Source organism: Bos javanicus, chromosome 25 (assembly GCF_032452875.1).
Source record: "Bos javanicus breed banteng chromosome 25, ARS-OSU_banteng_1.0, whole genome shotgun sequence".
Taxonomy (NCBI): Eukaryota; Metazoa; Chordata; class Mammalia; order Artiodactyla; family Bovidae; genus Bos; species Bos javanicus.
Window position 1 is genome coordinate 17,985,186 of NC_083892.1, and position 25,867 is coordinate 18,011,052.

The window sequence follows — 25,867 nt, forward strand, 5'->3', positions numbered from 1 at the left end:
CTGGAGTTTCAGCTTTAGCATCAGTCCTTCCAAAGAACACCCAGGACAGATCTCCTTTAGAATGGACTGGTTGAATCTCCTTGCAGTCCAGGGGACTCTCAAGAGTCTTCTCCAACACCATAGTTCAAAAGCATCAATTCTTTGGCGCTCAGCTTTCTTCACAGTCCAACTCTCACATCCATACATGACCACTGGAAAAACCATAGCCTTGACTAGACAGACCTTTGTTGGCAAAGTAATGTCTCTGCTTTTGAGCAGGTCCAAATCCTAATTCATGATTTCCCCTATATCCCTCCCTCCTCATTGCATCCCTGGTTGGGGATCCCTCACTGGGCTTTCCTGGTGGCTAAGATGGTAAAGTGTTTGCCTGCAATGCGGAGACCCAGGTTCGATCCCTGGATTGGGAAGATCCCCGGGAGAAGGAAATGGCAACCCACTCCAGTATTCTTGCCTGGAAAATTCCATGGAGAGAGGAGCCTGGTGGGCTACACAGTTCATGGGGTCGCAAAGAGTAGGACACGACTGAGCAACTTCACTTTTACTTTCCTCATTGAATCATCTATCTTAATCATTGGCACCACTGTTCACCTGGTCATCTGAGCTGGAAAACTGTTTCCTTCCTTTACCCCTCAGTCTAACATTTCCAGTAATCACTAATATCTCAAATATTCGTGAACCTGTCTTTCCTTCTCCATGCCCATTTCATCAACCTTAAGTCAGGCCACCACCATCTCTTAGAAGAGTGATTTTAACAGCTACCTAGTGGATCTCTTTTGTTCTTGTCTCCTTTGATTCTGTTATCTCCCTGCAGCCAGATGTCACAGCATCACCTCTCTGCATTATTCCCCACCACTTACATGCAAAGTATCCTGGGTCTGACCCCTGTTCACAGCTCCCACCTCATCTACAGCTTCTCCCGACATACAATATGCTTGCTTGGATCACTCTGTGCCCAGACTCTTCCTACTGTTTACCATTCAGGCTTGCCTCTTCCAGGAAGTCTTTCCTAAATTCCACAGGCTTGCTGGTGCTGCTCTTCTGTGCTCCTTCACCTCTCAGGGCTGATTGCAGTCGCACTCAATTACCCGCTAGCATATCTGTCTCCCTCTGAAGGTTGTAAGATCTTTGCAGACATCAATCTTATCTTTGCAGTTCTAATGAGCACCTAGTAAGTACTAGTTGAGTTAACAAATGGACAAAAATGACAGTATGTATGCTTAAGACCCTTTCCTGTGAGTGATGCCTCAAACTTTAGGTGTCCAAGTCTTAGTGAAAGTTGGGTAGAAAGACACAAGGCCTCAAGGCATTTGCACTTGCTGGCCCACCACCAGTAGTCTTCCTCAGATATTCATTTTCTTCTCTCAGTTTCTACATCTCAGTGAGACCTTTCCCCAGTCATCCTAGGTAAACTAACACCTTCATTGCCTTGTTACTGCTGTTTCCCCCTGCCCCCTTGTCAGTTGCTTCAGTGATGTCTGACTCTTTATGATCCTATGGACTGTGGCCCACCAGGCTCCTCTGCCCACGGGGATTCTCCAAGCAAGAATACTAGAGTGGGTTGCCATACCCTCCTCCAGAGGACCTTCCTGATCCAGGGATCCAACCCACTTCTCTTTATGTCTCCTGCACTGGCACGCAGGTTGTTTACCACTAGCGCCACCTGGAAAGCCCCAGGTGGCTTATCACATAGCTATTGTTTAAACGTATCCCCCCTTTAAACATAAGGTCCTTATCAGCAAGGGCTGTGTTCTGATCACTGGCAATTTCCCTGCTGCCTATAAAAGTTTCAAGTCTTGAATTTATGCTCAAAATATTTGTTGAATATTGAGTTGAGCAACTATCTGATAGCAAACAAAAGTAAAATGTAAAGGGAAGGGGGAAAAAAGGAACAGAGGAATAAAGGGATAAATTCTGATATATATATTTTTTCCTCCTGGCCTTTGACCCTTGTTTTAATTTTTTTATGTTCTCTTGTACCTGAGTCAAAGTATAGATTGTACACACATCTAGCTGGCCCATCTGACCATGGACGTCTCCCATAGCTCTGACACAAAGGCAGCAGGCATGGGGATTCAGTGCATGTCTGTGTGTGATAAGAGGTTCCTTAACTCGAGATATGCTGACCTCACAGCCCGCTGTTTGCTGTTACACACGTGTGGTTTTCCCTGGGATCAGAGATTCTAAAAATGGGTCAGGGCCTTGGTCTCTTCTGAAAGCCACAGCTGGGGTCCAGGGAAGCAGCTGGCATCAAGGTGGACATTTCTCATGAGCATCAACTGCCTTTGGTCCGCTTGTCAAAGAAGTTCAGAGCCCCTTGAGATATCTGGGTCTCCTGGGTGGTCTCCAGCTGTGCCTCCAAGGAACCTCCTAGAGGTCTCCCTTGCAAAACATCCTCTCTCAATGGAGTTAATGGTCTGCTTTCTGTTTCTGCTGCCAAGTCCTTGTAAACAGGTCTGCATCTCCTGCATTTGGCAGGGAGAGAAGTACAAAGGATGGCGGGACATGCCATCTAAGTCCCTTATATAAGGATTGTGACACTCCAGAGCCTGGGGCTGTGTCTATCCTATTCAGGACTATCTTTTCCCAGCACCTAGCATTGTGCCTGGCACGTACTGGGTGCTCAAATAGATGTTTCTGGAAAGCTGAATGAACCCTGTGAGGGTATCATAATTATCCCCATATGATAGAAGCAGCAGCCTCCTGTTATACCCTCCATTTCTGCAATGCTTGACAGACTTATAATTACTTGTTCTTTTCCCCTTCCAGACCTTAAGCTCTGGGAAGGCAGAGGTTGTTTACTGATGTATCCCCAGCACATTGCCTGAATCATAGTAGGTTACCAGCAAATATTTCTTGACTGACTGAAAGGATAGATGGATGGATAAAGTTCAGAGACAGTGTGCATTTTATTTAAGCTCATAAAACCAGAGTAGAACCCAGTCTGTGACCAGACCGTGAAGTCCATTAGGGCAGGAATAGAGTCTGCTTTTTCTCACCATCAGATCCTTAGCACCACAGACAGTGCCTACACGGAGCAGGTGCTCAATAAATACTTATTGAATGAATGAATGACTCACAGACTGAGCTTTTTTTAATTATTATTTTGCAATACCCTTTAAGGAGATAGGGGCCTCATGAACAGACATATCACAAGACCCATTTTGAGAGAAAGCAGCATTTAAAGACACAGGCTATTTTTTGGTAACAAGGATTAAAGGGGAGAAAAATAGGAGCAGAGTGACTGAAGTGTGGGCTCCTTTCTCTATGGGTGGAATGCTAGCCTGCATGGCCTCGCCAGTCAGTAGAAAGTGAGTTGGTAGCCACAGAGTATAGGATTTCTGGCCACAGATCACGGAGACATCAGGGTCAAAGTGGCCGACAGAAGCAGAGGCAGCCAGACCTGCAGAAGCCCTGAAAAGAAAGAGATTACAGGGTTGCTGCTAGCACTGATGTGTACATTTTATGGCAAAACTAACATAAAATGCCTCCTCTAAATTGACCAATTAGGAAAGAACATGTTATCTGACCGGATCAGTTAGAAAAAGGAAGTTTTTTCTTTACCTGCCCTGAAAACCAGTTAGAAAAAGGTGCCCTCCCAGATGGGCCAATCTGAAAAAGGCAGCCTTTCTGCAGGCACTAGCTGATAGCCACTCGAAAGGGTACTCCTGTGAAGTGACCAATCTGCTCAACCTCGGTGACCTTGAGGGATAGTCACAAAGGGCAAGCCTCTTGGGAGCACCTTGCCTCTCCAGGACTGAGCTCACTGATACTGGAATGAACTAGCTTATGTCAAACACTAGGTTGGTGTAACAATCCACTCAGATCTAGGTGCCAAGAGCCAAGCAGAGCAACAATTACACAGATTCACTTTTTAATCCAGATTTTCAGACAATTTAGCAGCCATAAAAGTCAAGGGCCATTAAAATGCTGCCGGTCTCCGGTCTTTGTGGTCAGAGGAGCAGAAAAGCAGAAAACAGTTTTTTGTTTGTCTGCCATGTTCATCCTGGCTCCAAACATCCTGACAAAGGTGTTAGAGATACATCTTGAAGCTTCAGGAAATGCTCAAGGTGCAGATCACAACACAGTGTGCGTGTCCACTGCATACAGGTGTGTGACAAGCATGCGTATGTCGGCATATGCAGATCCACACACAAGCAGCTGCAGCTGTGATGACGTTTTGTGTGTGAGTATGAATATGTGCATGTGACCTCGTGGGTGTGTGTGAAAAAGTCTAGGTGATGTTCGCTCTTGTGCACCTGTCTGTGTGTGCCTGCGTCTATGTGCACTGTCGTGGGACAGCACAGGTATGTGCGCGCGTGTGCAGCCCCAGGTCCAGCACTTTCCACACACGCAGTCACCTCTTCAGAGCTCAGGCCAAGCAGACCAGGCACTCCAGCACGCCCTAGGCCAACAGATAAAAGCCCCAGATGAAGGTTTTGGTCAAGTCCCTGTGCAAAGAGGATCTGAACTTACCCAAGCTACTGGGAGCAGCCCTTGACATTGCAGCCTGGCCCCCTGTGGGAGGAAACAGAAGGATCAGTGCACGGGAAGCCTGGAAGAAGCCCCTTCCATCTGCTCTTGCTTGCAGCCAGAGTGTGGTCTCTTAAAAACCCCAATCTGGTCATCTCACTCCCCTGCTTTGGATCCCTCGGGGGCTGCTGTCTACTTTCAAGAGAAAGGGCCCAAAACCTTAGCAAGAACTACATGTTATTTATATTTCAATTAGAAGAAGGAGAAAGGGAAGGGGAAGGAGAAGAAGAAAAAGAAGAAAAAAGAGAAGTACTATCATTGGAAGGACTGATGTTGAAGCTGAAACTCCAATACTTTGGCCACCTGATGTGAAGAGCTGACTCATTTTAAAAGACACTGATGCTGGGAAAGATTGAGGGCAGGAGGAGAAGGGGATGACAGAGGATGAGATGGTTGGATGGCATCACTGACTCAATGGACGTGAGTTTGGGTAAACTCCGGGAATTGGTGATGGACAGGGAGGCCTGGCGTGCTGCGGTTCATGGGGTTGCAAAAAGTCAGACACGACTGAGCAACTGAACTGAACTGATAAGGCCTCATGTGGTCTGGTCCCGCACCTCCATCAGCTCACCCACACCAACCTCCCCTCCTCCTTTCAGCCTGCCTGGCCAGTTCCTCTAGCACCCTGGGTTCCCTCCTGCACAGGCCTTTTGCTCATTCTCTACTCTCTCCCTGGGATTCCTCCCTCTTTTCCATTTCTCCTGACCCCTGTTACTTAATCCTTTCTCAGTTTCCAAACCTCACTTCCTTTCTTCCCTAATCCTCTAGACTAGGTCTGCTTCCCCTGTGGCAAGAGCTCAGAGTTCCTGATCCATGTTCACGCCTGTACTTATCACAACTCCAGAGACACATGATTATTTAAATGATGTCTCCTCTACCAGTCCATAAGTGGCACACGAGCCAGGCTTGTACCCATTGCTGCTCATCCTGAACCCCCAGCCACTAACACAGGCCTGCCACAAGGCAGGCATGAGAAGACAGCCATGCAATGAATGAGAACCTGCAGGAGGAAGGCAGCTTATAGTCACCTCGTCTCACAGGATTTACTTGCTCCAGGTCTTCGGACCCCAGGAAGATCCCAAGTGCCAGGTTCTCTCACCTCACCTCATCTCCAGAGAACATTTCTCACCAGGAACATGGAGAGGGGAGTGGCCTTCTTACCCTTCCGTGTGATGGGACCCAAGTTCAGGACACGGGTTTGGTCTATGATGCTCCCACTGCGGAATCTGGTCTCAGGGCAGGTCTGCAGGGAGAGGGTGACAAAGAAGCCTTTCCACAAGAGAGACTGAATGAGGCCCTGCCATGGGGAGCTGGGTGCACCCTTCATAAGAGCAACCTCTTGCCTCAGGCTGGGACTTGAGGATGGTAGAGGCAGGGGTTGTTAGGAGATCTGTATACATGCGTTCATGTCCCAGCTCTGCCGTTTGTTAGGTGTATGATCTTAGGCAAGTCACTTACATTTTCTAAGCCTCTCTCCCCATATGGAAAAAGGGGCTAATAAAATACCTCCCTTATAGAGTTGCTGTGAAGTATCAAAAAGTTAACATGTGCAAATTGCACACAGTGCTTAAAAATGTCAGTTTCTGCTATTAGAACACAAGCTTGCAGATAAATGAGAGGTTCACCAGCCTACTGCAGTGCCCTGATCTCACCCAGCTTCCGCACAGCCTAGTCTCCTGTCTGGCCATGGCAGCCTCGTCTTGTAGCTCTGACTAGCCCCGTACTAAAATGGAAATATGGCAGAGACGTTTTGTTTTCTTTTCACCTTGTGGCCAAGTGTCTTGGGTTACGGGAGTTGGGTGTGAGGGTGTGGCAAGCAGACTGACTCACAGGTCTGCACTTTTCATTCACGGTGTCACAGAGATACACTTCACAATGCAGGTACACCAGGTCGTAGTTTCCAGCAAAACGGAACATCTGGACAGAAAACCGGCCCTGAGGGGACTCCCCATTCTCCTCCACTTGGATGGTTGAGTCCGCAGCACGTGGACATCTGGGAAGGGGACATCACATAACATGGTTGGTTATGCAAACACTCTGGGGCCAGACTTCCTGGGTTCAGATCTCACTCTATCACTTATTAGCTGTGTGACTATGGGCAATTTACTCAATCTCTCTGAGCCCGTTGCCCTACCGATGTGCCAGGAATAATAATTTTAGCTTACATCGTAAGACAATTGCGATAATTAAATGAGTTAAAATTACAAAGTAAACAGTATATGGCGTACAATAGGTGCTACATGTATGTGACTCTAAAATACAAATGTAATCAGTTCAGAGCTTAAGGACAGTTACTTAAGGATAGTAAGTAAGCACTTAAGTAAGTGTATCCTTAAGTAAGCACTTTTTGATTTCTCAGGAAATGGCATTCAGGAGTCATTGCTGCTGCTGCTGCTGCTGCTGCTAAGTCTCTTCAGTCGTATCCGACTCTGTGCGATCCCATAGACAGCAGCCCACCAGGCTCCGCCAACCCTGGGATTCTCCCCGAAAGAGTACTGGAGTGGGTTGCCATTTCCTTCTCCAAGGCATGGAAGTGAAAAGTGAAAGTGAAGTCGCTCAGTCGTGTCTGACTCTTAGCGACCCCATGGACCGAAACCTGCCAGGCTCCTCTGTCCGTGGGATTTTCCAGGCAGGAGTCATTACCTACCATTTATTGGCTATCTACTAGTGCCTGGTGTTAATTCTAACATTGGAAACATCTGAGCACTGAAGGCTGCTGGCCAAGTTGGGGTGTGTATGTGTGCTCATCAGCACACATTATTACCCAGCGCACCCAAACATGCAGAAACTCAAAACTGCACATCCAGAGACTCACGTGAGTGCTGGGCTGGATCAGGGTACACAGGCACTCTGAGCAGGCAAATCGGGCACCCCGTCTGCTTTTTGACACTATCTGCTCAAAATGGACTTAGAAAAGGGTCTGAAGGCTGACTGCATTGGAGGACCGAGAAAGAAACTTCTCGGAATGGTGTTCATTTTGTTCTGTGTCCCCCACAATTCAAATCTGACTCTACTTGACAAAAGAAAAGCCCTGTGGTTAAGGAGACCCACCTTACAAAAAGCAGAGGAAGAGGCAGCCAGCACTGCCCTTGGCAGCCCCAGGCAGTCAACCCAAGTAAGGCGCCTACGTGTCTCCCCCAGCGCCTAAGCACCTCCTCAACTCATCTCTGCCTTACACCCCTGTGATATTCTGAACAACTCACAGACTGGCAGTCCTCAGCCCAGCTCCCACTCATGCCATGGCAGAAACACAGGCCACAACCAGCATTTCTTCATGCTTCGTTTTCAAGACTTTTTAAGCTTTTCACAATATACATGCTCTACTTTTATACTCAGATAAATATATATATATATATATACACACACACACACAAGCTTAAAAATCCCTGCACAGTAGATTTTCTTCATGCCTGTTTCACATATGAGAACATGAATATCCAGACAGATGAGCTGAACTAAGAACTGTTTGCTGTTTCTTGAACTAAGAAACAGCAAACTAAGAACTAAGAACTGTTTGCTGTTTCTTGAACTAAGAAACAGCAAACCCATGCTATGAGCCCAAGTCTCCATGATGTCCCAGTCAAGGTCATGTCAATATTTTTCAAATTTCAGTTCTTTTTTGCCTAATACAGAAACCACCTCCCTGAATGTTTTCCTGTTTGCCAACACCTGTACTATTATTTTACATTATTTTATTATTATTATTACTATTTTTCTTTAAATCTACAAACGTTTTTTTTTTAAAAAAGATCATGACCACAAATAGCAAACCAAGGGCTTCCCAGGTGGCAAAATAAAGAATCTCCACCTGCCAATACAGGAGATGCAAGAGATGAGGGTTCCATCCTGAGGTCAGGGAGATCCCCTGGAGTAGGAAATGGCAACCCACTTCAGTACTCTTGCCTGCAGACTTACATGGACAGAGGAACCTGGCAGGCTACAGTCTGTGGGGTCACAAAGAATTGAACGACTGAGAACATAGCACATTACTTGCCATATATAAAACACGACCATACAAACACAGTCAGACACTACTGTTGCATTTTACTTCAACACTGTTGATTGTAAAAGACCCCCAAAAGACTTCTGCTCTCCTTTCTTTTTGTTGTAAAGGGAGATTAGCAAATAACGGAAGTGTGAACACCAGATGAGCACCCAATTGACGTGACCAGGCAGATTCTAAGAGAAGTGAGACAGAAATAGGTCAGGGTCTCCTGGGAGCGCTTTCTCTAACTGCACTATTAAGATAGCAACTCCCCTCCCTTTTTCCTGCTTCATTTTTTTCTCTATAGCATCGTCATCATTAACATGCCATGGATGGCACTTTTGTTTAATTGTTGATCTCCCCACTTAGAATATCAGCGATAAGGGTGCAGACTTTTGTCTCTTCTATTCACTGTTATCCACATAGCCTGGCACACAATAAGCTTCCAAAAATATCTGTTCAATTTATGAATGAAAATGTGAACCACTTTCTCACAGTGTGGTTCATGTTTCTCTAATGTGTTTGAGTTAAAAGCGGTCCATCTGTGACCTCCCTGTTTCCACTGACCCTTGTCTAACCATGCCTCTGCTGTATTCCTCCCAGCCAAGTGCCAGCCTGCTCCTGTCCAGGGCCTGCCTTTCCATCACATTCCTCATCCTTTTCTGAATCCTAGACCCCCTCTGCCATCTGGTGAAGCCTATGCATTCCTCGTCAAAAGTAATGCTTTAAATGCATACACTAAATTACATAAGATAATAAAAAAAATTAAATATAATTCTTAAAATATTAAACTTAATACATCATGTATTTACATATCTGGATATAACTATATATTTACAAGTACAAGTATTTGATATATATCAAATAATAAGATCTAGTTGAAATTCTAATACTACAATATAGTAAAATCAGTAAAAATACTGACTTGTGTAAATGTCTTCAAATGTCCTGCTAATACTTCTCTGGTTTGTTGCCTATATCATAATGAATGACAGTGCTGAATTTCAGCTAGAGGTGAATGAATGTGAAGATGTGCTTTGTACCCATCCAAGTCTAAAGTCCCTCCCCAGCCCCAAATTCCATCCAACAGGCCTTACCTGTCCTGGATGATGAAGTATTTCAAGGGGTCTGTGGCATTGCTGCTGGGCGTGGCATAGCAGTTGGTCATGAGCAGTACAAACCGGGACAAGTCACCCCCATCCAGCATGGTGCCGACGTAGAGAAACGCCTCTGTGGACAGGGTCACAGAGGAGCCTTGGTAGGGCTGTGTGTAGGCAGGGCTCTGGAAGAGTGCCATTCGCACGGTGAATGTGCCGGTCCCGCCCATGCTGATGTTGAGGGCGCTGCAGGGGGAGAGAGGCTGGTGAGACAACCAGAACCAAGAACAGCAACAGATAGGTCACTCTTTCTGATCTGCATTCCTGGGCCATCCCTGGCAGTTATTTGGAATTTTATCCAGCAACAGGACTGGAATCAACCAACCACTGCTCTGCAAAATACAATAATCACACACAGGTCACTTAGGGATCTTGTTGAAGTGCAGATTCTGGATCTGTAGCTTTGGGATAGGGCTAAAGGTTCTGCATTTCTAATAAGTTCCCAGGTGACACTGCTGCTTCTGATCCAGAGATCACATTTTTCTGTAACACGTCTACCCCTTCACATGGTGGCCCTTGCATTTAAGTGTGGCAAACACATTCCCAAGGGAATCACCTAGATTCCTTTTTTGATCTTAATATAGAACAGTTTTAAAAGATGGGCTATGAGTCCTACAGGCCTTAGTCAGAGTTCTGGTTCCACCTACAGCAGAAGATTAGGATTTTTAAAATGCGTTATTTTAAATCACATTAAAAACAGCCACACTGATGGCAACTCCATGGGGATTATCCTACAAAGGACACTGAAAGACTGATGCCCCAGGAAAGGGGGTACATGAGAAATAGTAATGTGGAAGTCCATTTTAGAGGTGAGTACTGGGTTATTTGTTTGGACTTGGTGTTCGACTGGGATGAGATTTCTAGCTTAAGCCAGAGAGAGATCTGCATACAGCTGTTTTGTTCCCTGGAACCTAGCAGGTCTGGGGCATGGCCACATTGCTCCAGAGCACTTCTTGGCCAGGTGATGTTCCACACAGAGGCAGACAAGGAGCAACTGGCTTCCTTCAAGTCAGCCAAGCACCTTCATCAGTGGCAGGTGCCCTTCCCAAGTCTGGTTGGCCCAGAAAACATGTGACCATGGACAAGCTTCAAAAAAAAGGTCATGGTAGAGTGGAGGCTCTATGCCTGATGGCCTGGGTTTGAATCCCAGTTCTGTAACTACTTTCCTCTACCACTTTGGACAAATTACTAAACTTTCTTTGAACTTCAATTTCAATAATAATAATATTTAAACCTTCTAGGCCATGCTAAGATTTCAGTGAGGTGTTCCATCTAGAGCACTTAGCACAATGCCTGACATATGGTCAGCTCTTGCTAAACACTTGTTATTATCACAACTATTATTTTTTTCCAAGTATCTGCATCATTGGCTTGTGATTCATCCTATTCAGAAATGTTCAAGTTTATTTAGCAACAGGATCCTTTTATTTTCTAAGTAATAAAATTGATAAAGAAGATGTGGTACATATACATGATGGGATACTACTCAGCTATAAAAAAGGATGAAATAATGCCATTTGCAGCAACATGGAAGAAACTAGAGATTATCATACTAAGTAAAGTCAGAAAGAGAAAGATAAATATCATATGATATCACTTACATGTAGAATCTAAAATATGGCACAACCGAAGCAATCTATGAAATAGAAATAGACTGACAGATTTATAGAACAGATCTGTGGCTGTCAGGGGAAGGGGGGCTGGTGTAGGGGGTTGGGATTAGCAGATTTAAGCTATTATACACAGAATGGATAAACAGCAAGGTCCTACTGTATAGCACTGGAACCTAGAATCAATAACCTATGACAAACCATAATGGAAAAGAATATTAAAAAAGAATGCATAGACATTAACACAACATTGTAAATCAACTATACTTCAATTGAAAAAATAAAATTTAAAAAGTTCTCTGGTTCACATCCCCAAATCACTTCCTTAAAGACCTTCACACTCCAAGAAGCATAATTTGTAAACCCCTCTTTATTCAAATTTCTCCTATTTACAGAGAAAGAAACTGAGATCCAAATATGGGGTACAGTTTGCCCAGTCCCATAGCAGGTCTGAACTGAGACTCCAACCTTCTTTCTTTTGGTCCAACCACTCTACCCCTCAGATAAACCAGGGACCCTAATATGGGTTTCACCTCTGCAGAGCACTTTTGTGCTTCTAAGAAAGACAGTACTTTACTGCTAAATCCATTTCACATACGAGAAGACTGACGCCTAGAATAGGGTTATCAATTTCCCAAAGCCATTTGTGTGATAGAGCCAGGATTTGAAAGTGGGCTCCAGATTTCCTAGCTGGGTTCCTTATGGACTCTTTTTGGAGTTCAACACTGCCTCCCAGCTGACCGCCTCCAATCAACTCCTTATTGGTGGCAGCTGATAGAGAAGCTGAGGTCCTGGCGGCCAAAGGTTTGTGGGGTGGAGTTGGCCAGGGACACTGGGGACCCTCTCTGGCCGCACCTGACCATTGGCTGCAGGGAGGTCTTCAGGCTGACTTTCATGTCCAGGGGATAGGAGCACGCAAAGTTGATTCTGATGTTGAGGTCACGGATGATGATCTCATCTGCCAGGTAGAGAGTGTTGCTGTATGTGGCGTGGGTCTCATTCCTCTGTATTGGGGTAGGAAGGTGGGGGGAGGAAGGGCGGAAAAGGAATAGAATCTGAGTAGGATTCAAAACCAAAGGCATTGAAACTGCTGAAACTGCCCTCCCAGTTTCCATTAGCATGAGTCATGAGCTAGGCACCCCCCTCCCAAGCTGAATGTCCCTACTGCATCTTTGCACGGATCCTTCAATGACCCTGACAGGCAGGATGACCACCTCCTTAATATAGATGGAAGTTCATGGGAACTGGGTAACTTATCCATGGTACAGGGGCTCTAAGAAGCCTGGACTCTTCCATCACCTCATGCCTCCTCTCGTGCATGCCAAAAGACTAAAAATCACATACTGAGTCATCATTAATGGCAGATTGTCAAAAAGTCATATTTGGCAAATGACAATTATTTCCTTGTTTCTTATGTCTTTTTTTTTTTCTCTATGTGGGGGATGAGGGAGATGCGAGGAAGCAGAACCCACTCACACAAATGTTTACCTCTGGGTCCCTTTGGAGGAGGCTTCTGTAGCTGAGGCCCTGGCTCTCTGAACACTCAAAGTGCAGACTCTGCCTCCCAGGAACCATCAGAGACAAACAGATCTGCTTCTGAACTCAGTGCTGATACCTACTGGCTTAGAATAGTCATTGCTCTGTTGGGGTACTACCTTTCCCATCTGTCAAATGGGGAACTATCACTATGGATTGTCCTCTTTATTTGAAACTGACATTTATCGAGCACTTACTTTGTGCCAGTCACTTGTACTAACCACTTTGCACACAGTAACTCCTTTAACTCTCCTAACCCTATGAAGTCAGTAGGTGCCCAATATGCTACTGGAGATCAGTGGAGAAATAACTCCAGAAAGAATGAAGGGATGGAGCCAAAGCAAAAAGAATACCCAGCTGTGGATGTGACTGGTGATAGAAGCAAGGTCTGATGCTGTAAAGAGCAATACTGCATAGCAGCCTGGAATGTCAGGTCCATGAATCAAGGCAAATTGGAAGTGGTCATACAAGAGATGGCAAGAGTGAATGTTGACGTTCGAGGAATCAGCAAACTGAAATGGACTGGAATGGGTGAATTTAACTCAGATGACCATTATATCTACTACTGCAGACAGGAATCCCTCAGAAGAAATGCAGTAGCCATCATGGTCAACAAAAGAGTCAGAAATGCAGTACTTGGATGCGATCTCAAAAACAACAGAATGATCTCTGTTTGTTTCCAAGGCAAACCATTCAATATCACAGTAATCCAAGTCTATGCCCCAATGAGTAATGCTGAAAAAGCTGAAGTTGAACGGTTCTATGAAGACCTACAAGATCTTTTAGAACTAACACCCAAAACAGATGTCCTTCGCATTATAGGGGACTGGAAAGCAAAAGTAGGAAGTCAAGAAACACCTGGAGTAACAGGCAAATTTGGCCTTGGAATATGGAATGAAGCAGGGCAAAGCCTAATAGGGTTTTGCAAAGAAAATGCACTGGTCATAACAAACACCCTCTTCCAACAACACAAGAGAAGACTCTACACATGGACATCACCAGATGGTCAACACCGAAATCAGATTGATTATATTCTTTGCAGCCAAAGATGGAGAAGCTCTATACAGTCAGTAAAAACAAGACCAGGAGCTGACTGTGGCTCAGACAATGAACTCCTTATTGCAAAATTCAGACTTAAATTGAAGAAAGTAGGGAAAACCACTAGACCATTCAGGTATGACCTAAATCAAATCCCTTATGATTATACAGTGGAAGTGAGAAATAGATTTAAGGGCCTAGATCTGATAGATAGAGTGCCTGATGAACTATGGAATGAGGTTCATGACATTGTACAGGAGACAGGGATCAAGACCATCCCCATGGAAAAGAAATGCAAAAAAGCAAAATGGCTGTCTGTGGAGGCCTTACAAATAGCTGTGAAAAGAAGAGAAGCGAAAAGCAAAGGAGAAAAGGTAAGATATAAGCATCTGAATGCAGAGTTCCAAAGAATAGCAAGGAGAGATAAGAAAGCCTTCTTCAGTGATCAATGCAAAGAAATAGAGGAAAACAACAGAATGGGAAAGACTAGAGATCTCTTCAAGAAAATCAGAGATACCAAAGGAACATTTCATGCAAAGATGGGCTCGATAAAGGACAGAAATGGTATGGACCTAACAGAAGCAGAAGATATTAAGAAGAGATGGCAAGAATACACAGAAGAACTGTACAAAAAAGATCTTCACGACCCAGATAATCATGATGGTGTGATCACTGACCTAGAGCCAGGCATCCTGGAATGTGAAGTCAAGTGGGCCTTAGAAAGCATCACTATGAACAAAGCTAGTGGAGGTGATGGAATTTCAGTTGAGCTATTCCAAATCCTGAAAGATGATGCTGCACTCAATAGGCCAGCAAATTTGGAAAACTCATCAGTGGTCACAGGACTGGAAAAGGTCAGTTTTCATTCCAATCCCAAAGAAAGACAATGCCAAAGAATGCTCAAACTACCGCACAATTGCATTCATCTCACACGCTACTAAAGTAATGCTCAAAATTCTCCAAGCCAGGCTTCAGCAACATGTGAACCATGAACTTCCTGATGTTCAAGCTGGTTTTAGAAAAGGCAGAGGAACCAGATTAAATTGCCAACATTCGCTGGATCATGGAAAAAGCAAAAGAGTTCCAGAAAAACATCGATTTTTGCTTTATTGACTATGCCAAAGCCTTTGACTGTGTGGATCACAATAAACTGTGGAAAATTCTGAAAGAGATGGGAATACCAGACCACCTGATCTGCCTCTTGAGAAATTTGTATGCAGGTCAGGAAGCAACAGTTAGAACTGGACATGGAACAACAGACTGGTTCCAAATAGGAAAAGGAGTACATCAAGGCTGTATATTGTCACCCTGATTATTTAACTTATATGCAGAGTACATCATGAGAAATGCTGGACTGGAAGAAACACAAGCTGGAATCAAGATTGCTGGGAGAAATATCAATAACCTCAGATATACAGATGACACCACCCTTATGGCAGAAAGTGAAGAGGAACTCAAAAGCTTCTTGATGAAAGTGAAAGTGGAGAGTGAAAAAGTTGGCTTAAAGCTCAACATTCAGAAAACAAAGATTATGGCATCTGGTCCCATCACTTCATGGGAAATAGATGGGGAAACAGTGGAAACAGTGTTAGACTTTATTTTTCTGGGCTCCAAAATCACTACAGATGGTGACTGCAGCCATGAAATTAAAAGATACTTACTCCTTGGAAGGAAAGTTATGACCAACCTAGATAGCATATTCAAAAGCAGAGACATTACTTTGCCAACAAAGGTCCGTCTAGTCAAGGCTATGGTTTTTCCTGTGGTCATGTATGGATGTGAGAGTTGGACTGTGAAGAAAGCTGAGTGCCGAAGGATTGATGCCTTTGAACTGTGGTGTTAGAGAAGACTCTTGAGAGTCCCTTGGACTGCAAGGAGATCCAACCAGTCCATTCTGAAGGAGATCAGCCCTGGGATTTCTTTGGAAGGAATGATGCTAAAGCTGAAACTCCAGTACTTTGGCCACCTGATGTGAAGAGTTGACTCATTGGAAAAGACTCTGATGCTGGGAGGGATTGGGGGCAAGAGGAGAAGGAGACAACAGAGGATGAGATGGCTGGATGGCATCACTGACTCGATTGACGTGAGTCTCAGTGAACTCCGGGAGTTGGTGATGGACAGGGAGGCCTGGCATGCTGTGATTCATGGGGTCGCAAAGAGTCAGACACGACTGAGCGACTGATCTGATCTGATCTTATCTGAACCCTATGAAGGAGTTACTATTACTCCATTTTCAGTGGAGGAAGCTGAGCCACATCCAGGTTAAATAACTCACCCAGTTCACACAACTAGTAAGTGGTGGGGCTGTGCTCCGACCCTGTCCCACACCGGCCAGAACGTACCGTCATCACTGTCCCACAGGGGCCATCCCTGGCTGGGGTCACCACAGACATCCAGTCCCGGTCGCCCCTCTCAGTGAAGCCTGAGCACTGGCTGTCATGCAGGTACATGAAGACCTTCTCAAAGCCCAGACTCTTCAGCTGGCACTTGCTCAGGGACAACTTAATGTTATCAACCCCACATTCCAGCCTGCGCTCCAGGAGGGAGAGATCTGAAATGGTCAGGGAAGGCAGGATTGGAGGCCTGTGACCACAGTTCAAGGTTTAGCACATCCCCACGGCCCAGGTCCAGCTAGCTGGGTTGGCCACCAGCCAACCAGCTGGGAGTACTCAGAGTCATGCTGTGGTCTCCCCTCTCAGGGAGGTGGAGACATGAGACTGGGTTCCAAGTATCACTGGATGGATCCATGTGACTAACCACCAGCCCATGTCACCCTAAGCCTAGGCTGTACACAAAGAAAAGTAACACATTTGGGTCATTTGCTGCTCTCTCTGTGTGCTCAGACATGTCCAACTCTTTGCAACTCTATGGACAGACTGTAGCCTGCCAGACTCCACAGCCCCAGCACTAAATATCATTGAATCCTAATAAAACAAAACAAATAGCAAGCAAACAAAGCTAATAAGTTAATGGTAATTTCTTTCCATCCTTTCTGTATCAAGGGGACAATCCTCAAGATTTGCTAATGTTTTTATTATTAACACCATACACTTGCTAATTTTCCTTGAAACCACATAGAACAGACCTCTGGTTAAGTATTTGCAGCATATAAAGAGATCCAGTTAGATTTTTTAAATTAAAGTATTACATAGTTGCTGAAATTTAACAACTTTCTTTCATTGTATTCATTATTACTGCTACTGCCCACAGATAAGACACATTAGTGAACTTCAACGGCCCAAGTTTACTTAAAAGAAGGTTGTGACTAAAACCAAGACTGGAATTTGGGAAACACTAGCCAAGGCAACCCACTCCAGTACTCTTGCCTGGAAAATCCCATGGGCAGAGGAGCCTGGTAGGCTGCTGTCTACGGGGTCCCTAAGAGTCGGACACGACTGAGTGACTTCACTTTCACTTTTCACTTCAGGTATTGGAGAAGGAAATGACAACCCACTCCAGTGTTCTTGCCTGGAGAATCCCAGGGACGGGGGAGCCTGGTGGGCTGCCGTCTCTGGGGTCGCACAGAGTCGGACATGACTGAAGCGACTTAGCAGCAGCAGCAGCCTGCTTCAATCATTATGTATACAGGGAAACAGGTTTAGAGATGGCCAGGGCCCTGCTCAGGGTCCTCAACCGGTCAGTGGAGGGCCCAGTCCAAGAAACCACAGACTGCTGGCCAGGGCTGTGTTCTTGTACTGTGGGAATACAGCTCAGGTTAGCCTTTGGCCAATAGGTGGCAGCCTCCTGCTTATCCATCAGGATTTTGGGGGCCTCCGAAAGAAGCCTGGGAGTGGGGTTGTTCCTCAAGCTCTGGGAGCTTATGGGTCAACTAAGGGGAGACTCCAGGAATCCAGAGAGCTTCTGGCTGATTTTAATGGGTATTACTGGACTGACTTTCCACTCCGATTGGATAATATGCACACCCTGGGTCATCCCACAGGCCCCCAATTCACACACAGGAATATGTCCCTCCCCAGGTCCCTGGCATTTCTGAGTACCACCCCACCTCCCCACCGGCCTCACCGGTGACGTTGAAGTCCTGTTTGCACTGGCAGTGCCATTCGCCATTATCTGATTTGCAGTCCTCATCCACACGGCACTCCTCACACGTCCCCTCCACAGAGCTGGGGTCTGCAGGGTCACAGACACAGTCAACAAGGATGAGTTCCAGTCTCTCGGGGCGCCCACAGGGCCCAGGGGGGGTTGCTGGGAGACACCCGCTCACCTGTGCAGTAAGCCAGATGACACTCAGGGGGCGCCGTCAGGTTGTACACGTAGTAGCCGCCGGCACAGGCCTTCACTTGGATGGGCGCGTCCCACAGGCAGCAGTCACCGCTCCAGTGTGCACAGGCCACGCGGTTCACGATGCCCTCGTCGCTCGATGGGTGCGTGCCGTTGAGCCACATAGGCGCGGCCGTGTTGCAGTGCAGGACGGGCACGCAGGTCTCGGGCAGGCGCACGCCGGCCTGGCCCACGAAGCGATACCAGCCGCCCAGACTGACATCACAGATGTAGCCGGAACCGTACTCTGTGCTGCGCCAGTATTCGTCCAGGATGCGGTGCACCTGGCATGGGTCCACGCACACGAGCGCGTCGCCCTCCCGCACGCAGTCTAGCCCAGGCCCACAGGAGCCCGGGGAACACTCACAGTGCCTCCCGTCCCCCAGGTAGCCCGCAGGACACACGCACGAGTAGTTGCCCTCGCCATTGATGCAAGTGGCCAGGGCGTGGCAGCGGCTGAGCCCTGGCTCTGTACACTCGTCCACATCCTCGCAGCCGAGCTCCGAGCTCAGGAGGAAACCTTCAGGGCAGACGCACGTGTAAGAGCCCAGCGTATTCACGCAGCTCTTGGTGGCGGAGCAGTTGTGCGCCCCCAGAACGGCGCATTCGTCCAGATCCACACACTCGAGGCCGTCGCCAGTGAAGCCCTCCTGGCAGGCGCAGGTCGTGGCAGCCCCGTCCACCGTACAAGTGGCATTGCTGTGACATTCAGAGCAGCTTTCTGCAGGCAGAAAAGCCCAGATTCAGAGTAGGGGCCACTAGGCCACTGTTCACCAAGAGACTCTTTGCATGGTCCTTAGGGTTCTTTAAGACATTGCAGACTCCCTTTGAAAGAAACAAATAAACCTCCCCCGATGTCTAAACACCCACCTGCATTCTTGTGTTAAGCATTGCATTCAAGCTGTGTCATCTTTTCAAACATCCACCTTTCCACCACCAGAGGAATAATGCAGGTAATAATACTTGACACTTCGGTAAGGATTTGGGGAACCCTGTCACCCCTTCCCCAACTTGATATATTCTATGCCTTTTGCTCAGATCTCCTTCCCTGCCTCCCCTCTCTACCTAGCAGTGGCACTGACATTTTGTGTGTTCCTCTACGACAATAACAACAGTAAAGATGGTGAGCTCTCATGTATTAAGTGCTTAGGATATGCCAGGCACTGGGATAGGCATTTTCTATCCATTAGCTAATAGAATCCTCTCCAGTGGCCCTGGGCAATTACTTTTGTATTTAGCCATATTTTAAAGGTGAGGAAACTTGAGATTCAGAGGGTTTAAGCTACTTGCTTCATTGGTAAGCAGCAGAGCCAGGACACAAATGGAGGTTGCAGGACCGCAGTGTGTGTGCTCCACAATGACACAATGGTATTTACTCTGCTCCAGAGAACTCCAGTTGGGGGTTGTGGAGAGGTGTCTCTTCTCCAACAAAAAGCTAACAGCAATGTGCAACCCAATGGAAGGGTCACTTATGTGTGAAAGGGGATGTTTTTGGGTCCCACCCAGGTATGTTCACATCTCTTGTGTGGTTGAATATGTTCTTGACCTTCCAGTAAAGTGCCGGGGGCGGGGGGGCGGGCTTAGTGATGTTCTAAACTTTTGTCTCTCAATATGTGATCCAAGGATCACACCATCAGCATCATCTGGGAGCTCATTAGAATGCAGAGTCTCAGGCCCCACCCCAGGCCTACTGAATCAGAATCTACATTTTAGTAAAATTCCTGGGTGAGTCCTATGTACCTTAAAGTATAAGAAATGAATTTAGAATAAAGACTATGCAAATCCCAAGCATAAAAGGAGAGGGACTGAGACCTCTTCTGCTAACGGGGCACTGCTCTCTACACACACAGCACTTACTTGCTGATGAGGTGTCAGTTGCTGCAGGTATGATGACCCAAGAGGTCACCACCGCTGCCATCCACATGAAGTTCGGAGAGAAAAGACACTTCATCCTTTCTGCTCCTCACAGCTTCTTCTGGTCTGGGAAGACTTTCCCAAAGGCAAGGAAAGGCTGGCCTCTTGAGATTTCCTTCTGTCCCTGATCCCTGAAGTCCTGTGAACAGAGTCAGATGAGATAAATACATGATGGAACTCCCTTCCCCACAGTTGGGAAAAGTGCTTTGGTTGTGCTCTGTGCAAGTCCAGGAGATGCCATTTATGTGAACCACAAAAAGTGTGTAGTGCTGTGGTCCTTGCTTTGGTAGAGCTTTCCCCTCTGTGGCCTGACTCTTAATTCCCACCACATCCCAGTCTCAGTTCCCCAAGTCTCAGTGCATTTGAAAGAGCTGAGTCTCTCATCTGGAGCAGGAACCTGCAAGACGTGGGGGTTGGGTGTTCTGCACTCACCATTTTATTGGAGGCACCCTCATGATTCCCTCATGGAAAACTCTAAACTTTCCTAGATGCATTTACTCATTCAACAGAAATTTATTGAGTAGCCAAACAGGAAGCTAAGCACCAAATGACAGACAAGGTCCCTGACTTCATGCAATTCACATATTGTAAAGAAGTGGCTTGAGATAAGCAGTTTGAGAGGTGATTAATCTTCATAATGTATTTTAATGTTTCCAGAGTGCTCAGATATTATTTCACTCACCTGGCAAAATAATCTACTAATACCCCAGTTTTTATAGCAGCATAAGGTAGCATGGCAGTTAAAGGTATAGGACCTGGAGGCTGCAACAAGGATTTGAACCTATATTTTACCAATCACTATGATTGGTAAACTCACATGTGACATTGGGCAAGGTATTTCAATTCACTGAGACTCAGTTTCCTCATCTATGAAATAGAGATTATTGCTTGCACAAACTGAGTGGCTATAATGCATCAGGCTCAGTGTGAAGTCTCCTTTCAGTAAAGAACCTGCTTCATAGGAAAGTGTTTTACAAACCTTAGTGACCATGATCTGCTATAAGGAAAATATTTTATGCCATGATCCAGTACAGTTGCTAATACACACACACACACACACGTACACATGAAATAAATGTTTTATAAAACAATTCTTACCATTACTACGTGCATTCCTTGCTGATATATCCTATTGTATCTAATTAAGAGAAAATTCTGAATGTAACCCACAGATGATTCCGTAATCCACTAATGGGCTGAGAACTATAGTTTGGCTAATATCAGACTGCATATTACCATCCCGGTATTAACAAAAATGATATGTGCAAAGCAGGTTCAGAGCAGATGCTCTTGTTCACTGCTCTCTCCATCCCCATGCCTAGTATATAATAGGAACTTCACTAATATGGATTGAACAAATGGAAAAATTGTAGTCATTGTTGTTAGGGAAGCGCAAGATTAAAGAGAGGGGAGTTGATTTATCAAAGCCCTTAAAGTCAATAGTCAGCAGAGTAATGACTTATCCTAGCTTTGATTCAAGTGTCCAATCTCTTCATTTCCAGACCCCCATCCCTCAAACAGAATGGGAGTCAGCAAAGACTAGATGGGAGAAGTGGCTAGGAGAAGTGAGAGCTGCAGATAGCCTTACCTGAAACCAGAAAGGTAGAATTAATCCTTTTACAAGTAGGTGACTTTCATATCTATATATATACATCTGTCCCCCACTGGCAGTCTTTCCTCCAATGATCCTCTGGTTCTGTTTCTTAATTATTTTAATGGGGGTGGAATATTTTTCCCTTTTGACACAGTGTTTTCCTTTTCTAGGCTGTGAGGTGGTTGTTGTTCTTTTCCCTAATAGGTAGAGACCCCAAATGATTGACACTGGGGGTCACAGTTGTGCCCAGAGTTACAAGGGCTCTGTTTTATATCTTTTGGCAACGAGAGGTTCTTTAGTTAGAAATTAACTGGGTAAACAATTCCAAGTGCCTGGGCTTTTCTTGGTCATTGAAAAGCACAAAGTGGAGCCAAGCAGAGGCCAGAATCTGAAGCCAGGCTGCTCCAGGAGAAAAGGGGTGCTCACTGTCCCCACTGGGATGTATACTTGTGGCCACTCAGTTCCAAAGCAAGTTCCATCCTCATGGGTTCAACCAGCTTCCCTGGGGTCCCGATGTGAGCAGGAAAGGAGCTGAGAATGCCTGAAGGTCAGAGACAGAAGGCAATTCAGACATCATTGGACCAGATGCTCTGTGAATCAAGAAATTTGAATTCCCATGAAGGAAGGTCCTTGAGAAGTAGATAATTTTGTAAATGAACAGACTGACTTTGGAGTCAGTCTATCTGAATCCTGGTCAGCGTTTTTTGTGTGCCAGTGGGCTTATTTCTTTCCTTCCAGAGGTAATTTTCATCATCTATAAAACAAGAATACCCGTGTCCTAGAATTGTTATGGCCATTAAAGAAGATGATGCAAGTTAAGGCATATAGCAATGGTACCAACTGTGGAAGTCACTGCGGATGCTGCTTTGGTGATGTGCAATCATGGGGTAGAGAATGACAGGGCTTGGTTCAGCCTTAGGTCTCCTGACCTAATTCCACATTAATGGCAATGCCATATTGAGAAAAATCAGGTACGTGTGAACTCAGGCTGAGCAGGAAGTATGACAGTGATCCACAGCATTGCCTCTTTGAGGGCTTTCTCCTTCTGTCTGGCCCAGTGGTCGGGTGACTATCAGCAGAGGCTCACTCACCTCCTCAGGGGAATTTCATAGGAAAAGAGGTAGCACAGTTTTCAGTGATATTTCTTCCCAAACAGCACCCCAGAGAGATCTATAACAATTAGTTTCCAATCCCAGCACAGTACTCAGCCACCCTGGGCATTAACTTTCATCTTTGTGGAAAAGTGAGAAATATCTCATCGTTATTTCCTTTTGCAGTTCTTTAATGAAACAGGAAGTTATCTTTTCATTTGCTTACTATTTATTCTTTTCTGAACTGTTTGTATCCTTTGCCCATTTCCTCCTCCTCCCCCCGCCCCCATAAGAATGTTTTTTTCCCTTTCTTTGCTATAACTTCAGAAGAAAATAAAAGTTCTTAATATTTTTTTTCTCAATCCTAGATGGTGAGTGTCATTTCTGGTTGGTGACATGATGCTGCTGCTGCTGCTAAGTCGCTTCAGTTGTGTCCGACTCTGTGCAACCCCAGAGACGGCAACCCACCAGGCTCCCCCGTCCCTGGGTTGCCATTTCCTTCTGAGGCTCTGTCAAAACCTAAGTCTGAGTGTCTTTAAAGGATTAAAGATGGAGCTCCAGGTAGCTCCTGAAGTTGTCTGGGCAGAGATCTTGGGTAGGAAAATAGGGAGTTTGGGCTGAGACTATTCTTAAGTCTAATAACCAACCACATTATTCAAGTTTTTGTGTTTGATGCTTTTACGTCTTGAAACTTTGGTGATTCTGGAGGGACTGCCCCACTGAGGGTGAACTATGCCTTGGAGATAGGTAGCATTGGAGATACACCTTGCTATCTCTAAGAATATCATATTCCTGAGAGCATGCCTTTCACATGCAAAACAGCCAGTCTAGAGCCCATCACCCAAGCTCTCCTCTGTCAGGCTCACACTCAGGACCAGGTACCAGATAACTAGGGACAATTTCCAAGTCCCAGAGCCTACTGACATTATTCCAACTAGCCAATCCTAAACCTGCTTACCTTGCCTCTTCTGTCCCTTACTATGGGAGCCACAATAAAGACTACATTTTCAGGTTATAGTCAGATTTCTCCCTTGCTTCCTCTGCCTTCTGACCAACCCTAGCACTTTCCTGTATGCCACCCTCATGGCATGACATATTGCCTCCTCTTAGGATCTGAGAGTATAATAAACTATCTTTTGATGACAGTTATCTCCTGTTCTGTTGCCTTTGTCAGACTTGAATTATAATAAAATCTGTATTTTAGAACAGTAATTACCACCTTCATTCAACACAGCTAGATCATCTTGTGGTATATTTCTCTAATTGGCTATTTTTCCACTCTTTGTTCTTCGCACCCTTCCCTGCCTCCACCAGCCCCACACACTTAATGACGACATGGCAACTTCATTGGAGTCATTAAGCCATGCCTCCCACATCTTCTCCATCTACCTGCCTCTGGACTCATCTTCCACATCCCGTCCTTTCATTGAGACAGTATCCTTCTGTAAAAGGTTTTTCTCTCCCTGTATGCTCTAATGACCTCCCAACAGAGAGTCATCACCTGCCCCACCTACCCATACTGTATTCACCAATCTGAGCCCCCACTTCCTAAGGCCCCAGTTGCATCTGGGGGACAGGCAAGTAGCACACCCATTTTCTGGCTCATGGCCAGTAAGGAGCTCTGTTCCATGTGATTTAGTTCCACGTGATTTCCTAGAAGCCCCCGGGGACCCCTCCTTCAACTGGCAGCCACATGGCTTTGAAGCAGGTGAGCTTGGAATCGTGTCTTGAATACTAACACCTGCTCCTGCCAGGGCAACTGGTTCCGGTGAGTTCCAGGGCCGCAGGCTGTTCCCTGCTTAGTCTGGATGTGGACAGGCCCGGGTTTGGGAAAGGAGAGACTGGGGCACAGGCTATTGAGACCTGATTAAGTACAATCAGCCTTTGCGTTACATAATAGGAAGGCTGTGGAGAGGCCCAGGTGGTTTGTGTAGACCTTAGTTTCTAAAATAGTATGCCCTCCTTTTACTGAGAAGGTCTATTATACCCGAATTAAGTGAATGTCACAAACCAGCAGCATAAATATGCTGCTGCTGCTGCTAAGTCACTTCAGTCATGTCTGACTGTTCGACCCCATAGATGGCAGCCCACCAGGCTCCCCGGTCCCTGGGACTCTCCAGGCAAGAACACTGGAGTGGGTTGCCATTTCCTTCTCCGTGTGAATGTTACCTTACATGGCAAAAGGGACTTTGTGGGTATAATTAAGATCAGCGTCTTGAGATGAGGTTATCTGGGCAGGCCCAGTGCAATTACAGTGGTGCTTATGAGAGAGATGCAGGAAGAATTAGAGTCAGAGGAAGCAGGACAAGTGAGGATGGAAACAAATGGTCAGAGTTCTTTGAAGAGGAAAACATGAATGGCAGGTAGCCACTAGAAACTAGAAAAACAGGGTAGTACCGTGAGCTCTCATGAAACGGCTTTTAAAAAGATCACTTTAACAGCTTTAGGGAATACGGATTGTGTGCATGTATGTGTTGGGGGCTTGGAGGTACAGAGCCGCAGTAGAGGGACCAATTAGAAGACTTCTGTGGCTGAGACTGGTGGTTGGAGATGGGGAATAGTGGATGGAGTCACATGGAAGGAAGTAGGAGGAGTCATGTATTTTGGTGGAGTTACTTTTATGGTAATAAAAGGAAAGAAGGGACTTGAGCGTTAGCCTAGCATATGGTTGCTTACGAGAATGGGTCATTTTGAGTGAAAGACTAGGGAGAGATTTTGGGTCAAATCTCTTTCTTACCGTGCTAAAATGAAGCAAAAAAAAAGATCAGTCCACCTCTTTGAAAGCGTCAGCCACCCTCTCTGGGGATCCCAGTGTGGTAGTGGTGATGGTGATGTGTGCACCACCTGCAGAGTGAGATTGCCCAGAATCATATTTCAAGGGCTTTCTAGCCTTGTGATCCTGCCTGGTTGCTCAACCTCTCTTTGCCTCAGTTTTCTCATCTGTAAAATGGGGATGATGAAACCTAGCTCTCAGTGAGGCTGTGAGAACTAGGCGAATGCCCAGTATGTTGTAAACACTCATTAAATGTTACTATTATGGCTTCCCTTGCAGCCCTATCTGAATTCGAGGCCAAAGAGCTCTTCTAAAGCAACACCAGCAGAAAAAAGGTAATGAGTAACACGGGGCCAAA

General features: G+C 45.8%; 1 protein-coding gene across 1 annotated transcript; it reads right to left on the reverse strand.

Annotated features, from left to right (window-relative positions):
* Positions 1 to 3,081: 3,081 nt before the first annotated feature.
* UMOD (uromodulin) lies at positions 3,082 to 21,858 on the reverse strand. The gene is made up of 11 exons (XM_061401302.1): positions 21,640 to 21,858; positions 19,995 to 20,190; positions 18,082 to 18,858; positions 17,880 to 17,987; positions 16,199 to 16,407; positions 12,138 to 12,286; positions 9,613 to 9,858; positions 6,361 to 6,523; positions 5,692 to 5,773; positions 4,474 to 4,515; positions 3,082 to 3,411 (listed from the first exon to the last, which is right to left on the reverse strand). Exons 2-11 carry the CDS (start codon positions 20,086 to 20,088, stop codon positions 3,350 to 3,352), a joined length of 1,932 nt encoding a protein of 643 aa, XP_061257286.1. The 5' UTR covers positions 20,089 to 20,190; positions 21,640 to 21,858; the 3' UTR covers positions 3,082 to 3,349.
* Positions 21,859 to 25,867: the final 4,009 nt, after the last annotated feature.

Excerpts from the sequence above, each read along its gene's own strand:
- UMOD (XM_061401302.1), bottom strand. The coding sequence starts at position 20,088 with ATGAAGTGTCTTTTCTCTCCGAACTTCATGTGGATGGCAGCGGTGGTG. Across the intron at positions 9,859-12,137 it reads TCCCTGCAGCCAATGGTCAG|CGCCCTCAACATCAGCATGG; the intron begins GTGCGGCCAGAG and ends CTCCCCCTGCAG. Across the intron at positions 5,774-6,360 it reads TGAATGAAAAGTGCAGACCT|ACCTGCCCTGAGACCAGATT; the intron begins GTGAGTCAGTCT and ends CTCTCCCTGCAG.